General features: G+C 37.6%; 3 protein-coding genes across 5 annotated transcripts; 1 reads left to right on the forward strand and 2 right to left on the reverse strand.

Annotated features, from left to right (window-relative positions):
- Positions 1–215: 215 nt before the first annotated feature.
- LOC120013573 (putative RING-type E3 ubiquitin transferase C3H69) lies at positions 216–3,767 on the reverse strand. Of its 3 annotated transcripts, none has more exons than XM_038865419.1 (5): positions 3,553–3,762; positions 2,448–2,497; positions 1,542–2,323; positions 1,168–1,237; positions 216–764 (listed from the first exon to the last, which is right to left on the reverse strand). In XM_038865419.1, exons 3-5 carry the CDS (start codon positions 2,297–2,299, stop codon positions 510–512), a joined length of 1,083 nt encoding a protein of 360 aa, XP_038721347.1. In that variant the 5' UTR covers positions 2,300–2,323; positions 2,448–2,497; positions 3,553–3,762; the 3' UTR covers positions 216–509. The 3 variants fall into 3 exon arrangements, with proteins under 3 accessions (XP_038721347.1, XP_038721346.1, XP_038721348.1); XM_038865418.1 differs by having other exon boundaries at positions 2,410–2,497; positions 3,553–3,761; XM_038865420.1 differs by lacking the exon at positions 1,168–1,237 and having other exon boundaries at positions 507–764; positions 2,410–2,497; positions 3,553–3,767.
- An 817-nt stretch (positions 3,768–4,584) lies between these two features.
- On the reverse strand, positions 4,585–5,497 carry LOC120013381 (thylakoid lumenal 19 kDa protein, chloroplastic-like). The gene has a single exon (XM_038865170.1). The coding sequence runs from the start codon at positions 5,447–5,449 to the stop codon at positions 4,733–4,735; it is 717 nt and encodes a 238-aa protein (XP_038721098.1). The 5' UTR covers positions 5,450–5,497; the 3' UTR covers positions 4,585–4,732.
- Positions 5,498–6,487: 990 nt separating this feature from the next.
- On the forward strand, positions 6,488–10,088 carry LOC120013255 (ADP,ATP carrier protein 1, mitochondrial). The gene is made up of 4 exons (XM_038865007.1): positions 6,488–6,643; positions 8,005–8,518; positions 8,608–8,979; positions 9,527–10,088. Exons 2-4 carry the CDS (start codon positions 8,015–8,017, stop codon positions 9,821–9,823), a joined length of 1,173 nt encoding a protein of 390 aa, XP_038720935.1. The 5' UTR covers positions 6,488–6,643; positions 8,005–8,014; the 3' UTR covers positions 9,824–10,088.
- Positions 10,089–12,861: the final 2,773 nt, after the last annotated feature.

The raw sequence follows: 12,861 nt of genomic DNA on the forward strand, positions 1-12,861 counted from the left end.
AGCATACAGGAGACAGATCCAACATCTCACGCTTACACTCATACACATTCAATTATGAATCAAATGCCCCGTGAAATATTGCTAACTCCTTTGAACGCATTTCTTTTGGGTTACAATAACCAGTATATTTAAGTATGAAAAATCATAACACCAGCACGAATTATAACCCCGATCACCATGAACAAAATGCAGTTGGAGAAAGGAATCATCAAAAATAGCAATTCAACCAACTAGCTTATGCATTCAAGGCAGGTAAACAGCCAATCACAACAGAAGAACATATTGGCCAAATAAACCACACTATTTCTCCCATCGTCGCCATGAGATGATCATCTTAGGGTGATCCTTTAGTATCCCACATAAAACTAAATACAATTGCCAGGAAGTAAACTACAACCACTATCTTTTCCCACAAGCAGTATGTTGAAAGCAGTCAAAAAGACAACCTTGCAAAAAACCGAATATCCAACAAAAAAAGTATAGTAGTTACAAGACGACAATCGAAGAAATTAAGATACGTCCTCCTCATCACTAGAGAAGCCATCGGAATCAATCTCCAGATGCATTAGTAACAATGCCATCTCCATAGGTGTTAGATCTCCATCATAAAAATCTTCGGCATAGCAAAGGTACTCATCATCCATCATACGCTCAAACACATCATATAACTCATCCATATCGACAATATTGGATCTGCGTGGAGGCCGCCTGGAAGGAGGTGGTCTGTTATACTTCCACATATATGAGCCTGGCTTGACCGTATGCTGGAACACAACACAAGATAGTACTCATTAAAGAAGTCATAAAGCTAACACTCCATGAAGAAAGAAAATGACATAAAAAGGATATAACTCGTAGACACTACACAATGTTGCTGGAAGCTACTATGTCATCTACACCAGGAATATTATGATATTCAAAAGACCAACAGAAAATTAGCATGCTTAGCATCCAATGACTCACTTTAACTTCCTAGAGTGTGGCTAGCCAGACCAGGAGCAACGACAACAGCCAGAATAAGAAAGGATAAACAAGTTTTGAGCTTGCAAAAATTTAACCTCTTAAGTAACATAAGTTCAGAATCGCCGCAGAGAACAAAAGAGAGCAAGTTGAAAGGCCTACAAGATACATGTCATAGCTATGAAATTCACAGCAGCAATCCTTTACCTTGTAAAAACAACTAGTCCCAAAGGGACAATTCCTGTTCCCAAAGTTGAAGTGTTTGCAATCAATTGAGCTGCAATATTAAGTAGAGACATAAACAAATCATTTCCAAATGCAAAAGTAAACATAACACTCTGAAGTTCAGTTATTTCAATTTTAATAAATCAGATCAATAATTCATTTACCATAATTAATCCCTCAAGGTTTCTCCAAATTATTTCCTATAATATGAAGCAATAAAATTCTGTTGGTAATCATACAGTTCACCACACAACTACTCTAATATCTTAAACCTTCCAAATTGGCTGCATGATTTAGGGAAATCAAAAATATATCTGCATTAAAATTGATCAAACATTAAGTAAATGAAGTTTTACCTGAGTTTTTCCTTGTAGCTATCAACAATTTCCTGTTTCTCTTCTTGTGTTGAGTACCAAATCACACTGGGAACAACAAAGTATGACAGCTTACGACATATTGGGCAAGTCCTGAGTGCAGAATTAACATCCACTCCAGAGCTTGGAGAGCTACTACGCCAATTCCTGATGCATGATATACAGAATGGATGATCACATTCTGATAGTAACCCAAACTTCCTTTCAGCTACTGTGGGCTTTGAGAGTACATACTCCATACACACACTGCACTCAATTTCTTGACTATGTTTTAATGCCTCTAGACGTTTCTGCTTTTTCTCACATGTTCTCTTATGCTGCTCTCTTTCTTCAGGTCTAAAAGGGTGCAAGCAATGCTTTCCGCAGGTGGAACATAAGTCCCCATGAATATGCAGACAGGTATCACCACGAGGACAGTTACCAGCCGCGTCAAATGAACAGAGAGGACGATCAACTGGATTTACATTCCTAGGTTCCAGAACATCACCATGGTCCAAAATAGTGTGCTGAGTAGGATCTGAATTCCGAGCTGGTTTAGCCCTGGGAGCAAAAGCTTTAGTCACTGCAGGAGAACCCGGAAGTGTAGTTACCCCATTTGATGCAGTTTTTGGAGGAAGAAATTCAGGATTAAAATTTGAGACTAGAGATGGACGAGGATTTGCTGATGAAGATGATGCTGCTGACTCCAACCAAGAAGCTTTAACATGTTCATATCTGCATCGACTACCATAGGCACACATTCCTTTTTGATAGTATGTGCAAATCTGCAATGAAAAGCCAAAAAAAAAAAGAAGAAGAGAAGTTAGAATACTAAGTTTACAAACAAAAACAGATATAGGTAAAGACTTACATTATTTGGTGGAGCCTTCCAAACATGAGAAAACTCACAATTATCCCCTTTCAGACATGCTCCATGAGCAAAGAACTTGCAAAGGACCCTGGAATGAAGGAGGAAAAACATAATTACCATAACTGCAATGGTCTAACCTGAGAATACAGTCAATACACCCAAACCAAAAGAACTACATAGTGTAAATGTCATATCTTATCAAAAGACATAATAATATTAGTTGCTGAGAGTTGTCCTGCAGATGTATAATACCTTAAAGTTCAATCCAATATTCCATTTCGCTGACCAGCCTAATGGACACACATTAGAAATTCAACTTCTGGCGACAGAGACCATCTAACGAAACACAAATCATATTCAACCGTATTACATATCAACATGTACATCCTAGTGCTTTCATATAGACCACAATCGAATAAAGTGAATGACAGACATATTATCACCACTTTGAACCCAATTGATGTGACGGACAGATTGCTAATTTAGTTGATAAGTCATATCAATAATTTCTGAAATAGCTTTGACTCACAAAAACTCTTTGCATAAAGACCTGGGAAGAAAAGAACCCTTGGCGGCAGAAAGGGAAAATCCAACAAGAAAGATGAGTAAACAAACAAACAAAGTCTGCATATATGCGTGACGTTAAGGTCCCAAATACGCCTATGCGTCAAAAATCAAGACATTCATATTTGCACTTAAGAACCACCTCAAACAGCTACGATTACACTGTGATTCTCTTCCTTTTTGCCCTACTCGATGACTCGATGTTCATCTATTTGACGTATTATTTACTTTAAATTTCCCATTTTCTCATTCTCCCTTAATTTTCCCCAGAAAGAAAAATTCAAGGTTCAAGCAATTTTCATTGCCTTTTTCTACTGTTTCTCGGCAAATAAACAAACGCCCCCACATAAAATCGTAACCCCGCCAGCACTACCACAAATAAAGACTTCCCTGCCAAGCATATCATTCGAGAAATTCAACAGTTTTTTTTTTTTTTTGTAAATTCACCAACACATAGGAGTATAACAACAACAACAACGAAAGGAAACATCCCATATAATCTTCACATGCCCATGTTCAAAATCGAAAGATTGAAACCAAAAAACACAAAGATTGTGAGATTTCTTGGAAGATCATCACCTCTTAGGCATGGCGATCCAAGATTGAAACTTTCCCCCTTTTCCGTTGAAGAATTCTAAACCTTAAAACCTCGGAGATTAATTGACTGGAGAAAAAGATAGAGGAAGAGGCGCAGCGAATCAGCAAGGTCTGTATCTCTCGCGAGGGGATGCATTTAAATTTTGAAAAAATGGGATCCTCGTGGTCGTGGATGATGATGCATGATGGTACTTGTCTTATTAACAAAAAAAAAAAAAAAACTTATGAATTTAATTCCCTAAATAGAAATTATCTAATGAATAATGATGGCAATTAAAGTACTCAATTTCATCACACTCATATAAAAGAATTAATTTATTATTCGTCATATTTTATTCTCTCACATTTAGGCACACATGTAAAGGCGAAAGAAAATAATACACTATTTAGGGGTGTTAAAAAGCCGAACCAACCAATTAGTCGGTTAATTTAAAAAAATTTACTTAGAACCGATTGAAATAACAATTGATAACTAATTGATTGATCGGTTAAATTCATGTAAAAAAATGAGGAAAAAACCAATGGGTAAACCCCCTAACACTACTTATGCTTATCTTTGAAATTTTTTTAAAAACTAAGAATGACCATATACAGGTTTTGTCCTTTTGACATCTTATATGGATCTAAACTTCGATCGTCATACTCATACACACAGAAGTTTCCACCTAACAATGTGGTAAGTTTAGTTAAAACCAAACGCGTGGTCATAAATATATTATTCAAAGTGGAAATCAAACTCAAAACTTCCCGAGTCCATACATTTTGACCTCGTAAAGATTCGCCAATGAGGGAATCACCTAATAGATTACTTTAATTGCTCCATTTGCATCTTTAACATTTTTCTTTTGTTACTTCCCTTTTGTCTTTGAAAATCTATTAGACACACTATAAAAACAAAAATAAAAAGATATTCAACAAAATATTATATACATTAAAAATCGTAAAAAAAAAATAAAAATTTAATCTCTTACTTTAAAGAAAAATATGAATTTTGAGGGGTAGTCAAAGGTGGAGTTCAGTTTACCAATTATTTTTCAAGTTTTTCCACTGAATTGAAGATAATAATAATAATAATACAACACTGTCATTGATTCCAATCATCTTTCAGCTTCAATGATTACAAACACTCTTGCCTCAACATTTATCAGCAAATCACTCAAAATCAGAAGGCCCCGACAGTCTTGAACGAATCATGAATGTGCCTCAAGCTCTCCTCGTCGCGGCTCCACTCCGCCGCCGGCGCATTAACGAAATGAGCGTATAGCTTGTTCTTCGCACAAGTCACTTTAATCAAGCTGTGCTTGCCGACCCCATCAATCTCGTAAACGTAATACAACTGCCCTGCCTCGTCCTTGGTTTCCTTGGACTCCAACTTCTCCGCGCCGGCGATTAGGTCCTGCAAATCCACATCTGAGAGAGCAAGGTTGTTCAGTATCAAGTCTTTCGGAGCCAATTGCCGGAATCCGGCGAGGAATGTCAGGTATTCCTTCTCCGTTCTCTTTTTAGGATTGTAGAACTCACTGTCGGTGCCGTTGGTGCCCTTCTCTACCTTGGAGACCAATCTCTCTTTCCAACCGTCGGGGACGTCGTAGACGTATTCGGCAGAGGATTTGGGATCCGAATTTCCACCGTAACCGCCATAATTGGCTGCGCTGGCGGCGGTACCGTAGTAAATATGGTAGGAGGATTCGGCGATGGAATGGGAGGGGCCCGCGGAGAGGATGGTGGCCGCGGCGAGGGTAGCAGTTAGGGTAGTAATGAGGGGTTTGTGATAGTTTAAGATTTTGAGTTGTGGCTGCGAAGACGGTGGTGGGGAAGGTGGGATTTTGGTGGTAACGGAGGAGGAGAGAAGGGAAGAGGGAGAGAGTATGGTGGCCATGGAAGTGGTGTTATGGGTGGCTATCGTTTATTTGTAAATCCCTTGGAAAGGACTTTCCTTATCCTCTCACTTAAAAAAAGAAACAAAAACTTTAATACGTTATCCTCTCACTATGAGTCTTTAAGTTGTAATTTTTTTATTTATAAAAAACATTTATATGATTTATTTTATAATTATAATTTGTATAATATACATTTTTGGTCCACCTTTTCAACTAGAATATATTCTTGAAATTCTTTTGGATAAATGTGCAAAGCGGATCCATGATTCGAATTCACCTGGGACAAAACTAACCAGCGGAGTCCTATAACATCCTTAATTTTTTTTTGGATTATTTATATGAAACAAAGAGAATAAATAGTAATAATTCCAAATAATAAAATATTAAATCTTAATTTATCATAATTGTCTTTTATGAGATTTCATATACTAAAAATCCTCCACTACAATATCATTAAAAATAGTTCCAAAAAATTCTTAGACCTGTTGAGCTTGAATGTATAGGCTGTGGGTCTTATTGTGTTATCTGTAGCCCAAATCGTAGGCATGTTGGGCTCAACTATATATTATAGGCCATAGACCTTATTGATTGCTGAGTAGGTTGCTACCTAGCCTGTGTTTGTAGATTGCCTATGAAGCCCATGGGCCTTTCTCTAATTTAGGGTGATACGAATTTCAGCCCATACAAGGTCAATAAGACAAGTTTCCATTTGAAGTTTATTAGAGTTTGAAAGCTTTTATCTAGGTGTTTGGTAGAGTATTTACCCTACCTTATTAGGTTTACCAAACATACACCAAATAGGAAATTGCAAACCTTCCAAAAAAGCATGTGACATCATTCCATAAAAAGTAAATTCAATCACTGCCGTTTCTTTCTACCAATTCCCCGTTGACGTCTTACCTTTACTCCAGTTTTTGTCAATGAAATACACAGTGATAAAGACGCTTACTAAATTACTTTAATCAATCATGTCGTTGAATGCAATGCACCTGCACGATACCATGCAAATTGCGGATGTAGCCAATCAGTTCTCTCCTCCGTCCCTACACACAACAAAGCGCCAATAAAACGCACAGGGTTCGCACATTTCAAGGTCTCGCAGCCTACTCCACAAATCTCTCTCGCTACAACGAAGAGCGAGAGGCGGAGACGCACACAAGCCATCCAATCACAGACTCAGCAGCAAATCAAAGGTATACAACGAACCAGATTGAAATCATATATCTTCTTGTGTTTAGATTGTTTGATTTATTTTTTCCGGTGATTTTTGAGGATCCGTAAAATCTATAGATCTATAATTGTCCGTTTGTTTTGTGCTATTTGATTTTTTCTTCTTTTGCATTTGTCGATGGATCTGGATTTTGCTGCTACATCTATTAAGTGACCTTGCTCGAGAGTCTTTGATGTGCTAGATCTATTATTTCGTTTGATTTTAGAATTTGTTGTGTTGTCTGCAGTGAAGGAGATCTTGCTAGATCTACTGTTAGCGACGGATCCACCAGATCTTATGTTTTCAAAAAGTTTTTAATATTCAACACTTCGGATGATTGTTTTGATGGAGAGAAAACGTGATGTGTCTTGCCCCGGATTTGTGATGACATTTGATTGATTATTTGTTTTTAGATTAGTCAAATTTGCATATCTATGCCTCCATTTACTTCCAGAGGTCTTATAAATCCAGATAGCGTTAGGAGAGTCGTATTTTTAGATTTTTCTTCTTGTGGAACTTTGATTTGTTATGGTTTTCATCGAGGGATTCTGGAGGTTGGACTATATAAAGAATTCTAAGAGGATACTTTTTTGGTTATATTGACCTGGAAACTGCACTTTTGACTGTTAACTTTGCATTCCTCTGTATGAATAACGAATTTGTAATGCAACAAAAGTTTGTTAGTGGTTTCTTATGGAGGTTCTATCAGTAGACTCCCTTGTTTAAAATTGAGTTGAGCCTTTTAGAGTATTTTCTCGTTATCCCTATTGATACTATGTTCTTGGAACTTACCATCCAAATGCTTTATTTCTTTTTCTTCCTGTGCCTCAATATGTTTTGCTTCTAACATGTAAACATTACTTTTTATTTTCTTTTACACTTCCTCGAGGATTGTCTATATGTCTGAATGAAAAACAAGATATCTCTTAGCAGGGGGAAAAAGGCAATACATTGTCTATGATATCATAACTCATAAGTACTGGTTTGCTTTGTTGTCAAGTCGGCTGCTTGATCACTTATCCATACATATTTACAGATTTACTAAGCACATTGTTATATGATACATTGATACTAGGCATTGATTATTTGATTCTGTTCTGTACTTGTGGTCTGCATTCATCTTCTTATACATTTATGGGTACAATAATTCTTGATCACCATCTCTTATTCCATCTTATCTTAACTCGTAACCAATCAAATTTTCAGATTATATTACCCTGTTTAATGTTTAGGCTTTTGCTTAAAACTTTCATTCATATGTTCTAGTGTGCCACTAATATTTTGTTCTCCCTTCTGTATGTCTTTGCAATCAATGCATAAACAATGTTCTTAACATACGTGCAGGGAAGTCAAGATGGTTGATCAGGTTCAACACCCTACTGTCATGCAAAAGGTAGCTGGCTCGCTAGTCCGTTCTAGCATTTCACAAGACTATCAAGGTTTTGACGGGGCATATTCAAGGCCTGCTGCTTTGTACCAGCGCCGCACATATGGCAATTATTCCAATGCTGCGTTGCAATATCCCATGGTGCGTGCCTGCGGGGCCACCAGTGATTTGTCCATGGTACAATCAACCGCTTCAGTTTTTGTCCAAGCCCCCAAGGAAAAAGGAATTGCTGGATTTGCTATTGACTTTCTTATGGGAGGAGTATCTGCTGCTGTATCCAAGACAGCTGCTGCACCTATTGAGCGTGTCAAGCTTTTGATTCAGAACCAGGATGAGATGATTAAAACTGGCAGACTCTCTGAGCCTTACAAGGGCATTGGTGAGTGTTTTAAGCGGACAATTCAGGATGAAGGTTTCATGTCATTGTGGAGGGGAAACACTGCTAATGTCATCCGTTACTTCCCCACGCAGGTTTGGCAAATTATTATCTTTGCATTCAATCTTTATCTCGTAATTTCTTTAGTTCTCAATTTTCTTATTGCAATATGAAATTGTTTCAGGCCTTGAATTTTGCATTCAAGGATTACTTTAAGAGCCTCTTCAACTTTAAGAAAGACAGAGATGGCTACTGGAAATGGTTTGCAGGCAATTTGGGATCAGGAGGGGCTGCTGGTGCTTCTTCCCTTCTCTTTGTTTATTCCCTTGACTATGCCCGTACTCGTTTGGCCAATGATGCTAAGGCTGCAAAGAAGGGAGGAGAGAGGCAGTTTAATGGTCTGGTTGATGTCTACAGGAAGACATTGAAAACTGATGGTCTTGCAGGTCTTTACCGTGGGTTTAACATATCATGTGTTGGAATTATCGTATACCGAGGACTCTACTTTGGAATGTATGATTCTCTGAAGCCAGTGGTATTGACCGGAAAGTTGCAGGTTAGTGAAATGTTTTTAAATAATTGTCTTGAGTGGGTATGGGGTTGGGAACTCATGTTTTGATTGTACCAAGTGATATCCCTTCCCTAAAGTTATGTATGCATTAGTTTTGCATATTTTATTTTTGTTTGACATTACCTTTTTATAAGCTTGTACAATCAATGTACATACATTTCCTTAGCTAGCTATATGCTTCTTCGTTTTTCATTGGAGCTAGATATATGCTTGATTGATTGGTTATCGTAAAATTCATTATTTTTCAGTGACGTTCTGAATGAGTGGCTTTTGGTCTATAGTTTTGAGCATTATTTGTTGTTTCTATTCACGAATATGACCATCCTGTCGTATTTTCAATAGCAGTTTAATTGTTTTGTGGACATTTGTTGTTTCTGAAACTATGAATACTGGAAGTTGCTCCTATTTTATCTTTTGCTTGTGAAGTTGGTCGCCTGTGAAAGTTTCTCTCTTTTGAGTCTAAATTATCTGGTAGTTGCGGAAATTTGCTTTTGGTTTATTCTTAGACATTGTTTTCCTATGGTTACCTCAGGATAGTTTCTTCGCTAGCTTTGCCCTTGGTTGGCTCATCACCAATGGTGCTGGGCTTGCATCCTACCCAATCGACACTGTTCGCAGAAGAATGATGATGACCTCTGGTGAAGCTGTAAAGTATAAGAGCTCTTTTGATGCGTTCTCCCAGATCTTGAAGAATGAGGGTGCCAAGTCTCTCTTCAAGGGTGCTGGAGCAAACATCCTTCGTGCTGTTGCTGGTGCTGGTGTGCTTGCTGGTTATGACAAGCTTCAGCTGATAGTCTTTGGAAAGAAGTACGGATCTGGTGGTGCTTAATTCTGCGGTCCATCTCCGACATTTTGTTGTTTAGAATTTAGATGGTGATGATAATCTCAATTTTCTTTTGAGGATTTGTACCAGCGGGAATTTTCTCGAAATAATTTTTGTAGGGGGTTTCTTCCCCGAACCCATTTTTAATTTATGATGGGATGGATTTTTTTGATTTCACAAACATGTTTTATGAGAATTACATTCAAGGCCAGTGCCTGCCTGGATGAGATTTTAGTTAAAAACCTGATGAAATGTCATTTTTCTTGCTCAATATGCTTTATTTTGGATTTTACAGTTGTCTTGGGAGAGGTGGTCTCCATTCTCCAAGTAATGTATGATGAATTTTTTTTTAGAGAAGTTATTAATAAATTTACTTTTGTATGTTAAGCAACCCCACAATACTTGTATTAATAAAATTTTTTTTACAAGAAACATACCTCCTAACAAAAAAAACACGAAGAGACCTAAGGTAGGCGTGCCACGAATGCAGCAGCCAACCTTACGAGGCAAAATATCCAAAGCATTTACGAAGAGAGCCGAAAATGTCACATGCGAAAGGGGCAAAGGCATGAAGATGTCGAATACAAACCTCTTCATGCTTTGCAATCTTCGCAGCAGGAGCATCATTGGCAGTCTTGCCAGGAGTGAAGACAGACCCTACCCTACCCAGAGGATGAATTGATTCAAGGCTTAGGCTGATGTTTGTGACGCGCAATATGGACCGATTGTTTCTATGTTTGTTATATGTATCATAATGAGGGGTTTGTTATTGACTTATTCTCATTACTTGAGAGTGTAGTGTTTTGTTTGGTTACTAGGACTGGGAGACTCAATCGCGTTCATTTTATTGGTTCATGTATTGGTGTGCCACTTTGGTATTTAGCCGCCTAACTCCTCAAGTAAAACCCGACCATTCAAACCACCAACGATCATTGGTTTAGCTGAAAACTTGTTTGGGAGTTGCAAACCACCTGAACGGAAATCGAATAGATTTGGCCAATTGAGTCTCCATCCCCGACAACCGACACCACCCGTAGGTCGGCCGGTTAGAGGGCTTTAAAATTCACTCATTCTCCGGCTCAAACTGTATCGAAAACTGCAAACCCGGTTGTAATCCATTTTAACTCATGGTTCCTGCTTCAAATCCCACCAATAGTTTCTTTAGTTTTCAATTTTATTATCAGCTCTGATCTCAATTGTTGTTCAGAGCCAACGAGTGAGGTTAGAGACCTATAAACTTTCAAATTTACGGACATCTTTATGTAAGAATTGTTGCTAAATATATATAGCTAACTCTATATTTTAAAATACATACATACATACATATAGTTAGCTATTTAGGTATTCTACACTTACCTACTAAAGTAATGAAGTGGTTAGGCTAAAATTGACATTAATTTCATCGTCGACTAAAAGCCAACATATGATCAATGGTGTGAGGCTATTTTAGATTAGGGAGGGAGCTGTCTTTTCCTTTTCTCTCGTGAATCTTGTGAACTTGATTCAAGTTGGCATGATACACGTTTTAGGGTTCCTCTTTCTTGTGGATATATGAAATGCAAGGCGTTTCCTTGCTTAATTTGTGGTTTGTAAGCCATTTGAATCATTCACAATCATAATTCATGGCTTTATGTCACATTTGTTTCATTGTCTTCTGGGTCCGGCGGAGCCCGCGACTAGTTATGAATAAAGTACCAACAATGAAACATGTTTTTCTTGAGAACTTATTATTGGCAAATATGTGGTTATTATTTTCCTACCTAACATTTTCATTTTAGTGACCCTAATGTTTATAGGTATAGTTTTTCTAATCTATGTGAATGAAATAGTTGACACCAAATCCAAAATCGAACTTTTTTTAATGGATAGATTAAGTGATGCATTTTGTGTCACTAGCATGGAAACTCCAATTAGCATCGAAACTCCAATTCAATCATTCTAATAAGCTTTTTTTTAATCGAGAATTCTCTAATTCAACATGTTCATCGAATAGATGAGCCAACTTTGAACTTTGACCGCTAACTCAGTCGTTCCATGCAAAACTGCTAAGAATCTATGATGTATCAATTTTTTGACCATCAAATCTCACTTCACACATATTTATGTAGAAGAACCAAAATTAGGTGGCTTTCACAAGCAAAGGAAGAGCAAAGACCTAGACCTCTGCCTGTTCCTCTCCAACTCTTCCTTCTTCTTGTATCTTCTCTTTTAATTTCCCTCTACATTTCCACACCTTTTCTCTCCCTATCTATCTTCTTTATTACTATGTGTTCTTCATAAGAAAATACAAGAAGTCTCTTCAAAACTCTACAAGCTTTCAGAAATTAGAGGACTTTTTTTTGTAGTGTAGATTCAAGAGAGTTGATTGATTGCTTTTTGGGGTTTCTTGGACGATTTTGTTGGTGGGTTTGATGATGTTGCAGCTCTTCTTTACAGTGGCTCTCTCTGCAGCTCCACTGACTCTCTATGTGCCTCCTGTGAGAAACTTGAATCTGATTGTGGAGACCATTGAAGAACTGTTGAGAGAGTCGAGGGTTTACACCATAAGATTCTACCCACGTGCACGGCACGCGTGGTCTATGCTCTTGGCTTGTCTATTTTGCACCTGGAGCTTTGATTAGACAGAGTTTCTTTGTTAGATCTGCGTTTTTATTTAACCAAAGAATTCCCAGCCCAACATGCCCATCGGACAGCCAAGTTGTTAGATTTGTCTCTGTTTGTGTCCACTTTAGTGAATTTTGTGTCTGTGTATCTTATCTTTTGTTTATGATGTTCAATCTCTCTTCCTCTATGCTTGTGATGATCTCACACCAGCAGACTTTTTCAGTGCCTTATTTGCTTCATTATTAATATTCAACTATTCTTGTTGAAGTCTAGACATTTTTTGTCAGTGCAAGTTCTTATTCACTCCATTATGAAGAATTTTGGGTATGAAAAGAAAGTACACAATTATTCAACCATTCATGTTGAACTAGCCCATCTATCATCTTTGTTCATCCCTTTTGAAAGTTTGTATTTTTGAAAAATCTTTCAACAACTGAACA

The sequence above is a fragment of the Tripterygium wilfordii genome, chromosome 13, assembly GCF_013401445.1.
Source record: "Tripterygium wilfordii isolate XIE 37 chromosome 13, ASM1340144v1, whole genome shotgun sequence".
NCBI lineage: Eukaryota > Viridiplantae > Streptophyta > Magnoliopsida > Celastrales > Celastraceae > Tripterygium > Tripterygium wilfordii.

Excerpts from the sequence above, each read along its gene's own strand:
- LOC120013573 (XM_038865418.1), bottom strand. Across the intron at positions 2,324-2,409 it reads GGAAGGCTCCACCAAATAAT|ATTTGCACATACTATCAAAA; the intron begins GTAAGTCTTTAC and ends TTTTCATTGCAG. Across the intron at positions 765-1,167 it reads GGACTAGTTGTTTTTACAAG|CATACGGTCAAGCCAGGCTC; the intron begins GTAAAGGATTGC and ends GTTGTGTTCCAG.
- LOC120013381 (XM_038865170.1), bottom strand. The coding sequence starts at position 5,449 with ATGGCCACCATACTCTCTCCCTCTTCCCTTCTCTCCTCCTCCGTTACC.
- LOC120013255 (XM_038865007.1), top strand. The coding sequence starts at position 8,015 with ATGGTTGATCAGGTTCAACACCCTACTGTCATGCAAAAGGTAGCTGGC. Across the intron at positions 8,519-8,607 it reads TCCGTTACTTCCCCACGCAG|GCCTTGAATTTTGCATTCAA; the intron begins GTTTGGCAAATT and ends AAATTGTTTCAG. Across the intron at positions 8,980-9,526 it reads TATTGACCGGAAAGTTGCAG|GATAGTTTCTTCGCTAGCTT; the intron begins GTTAGTGAAATG and ends TGGTTACCTCAG.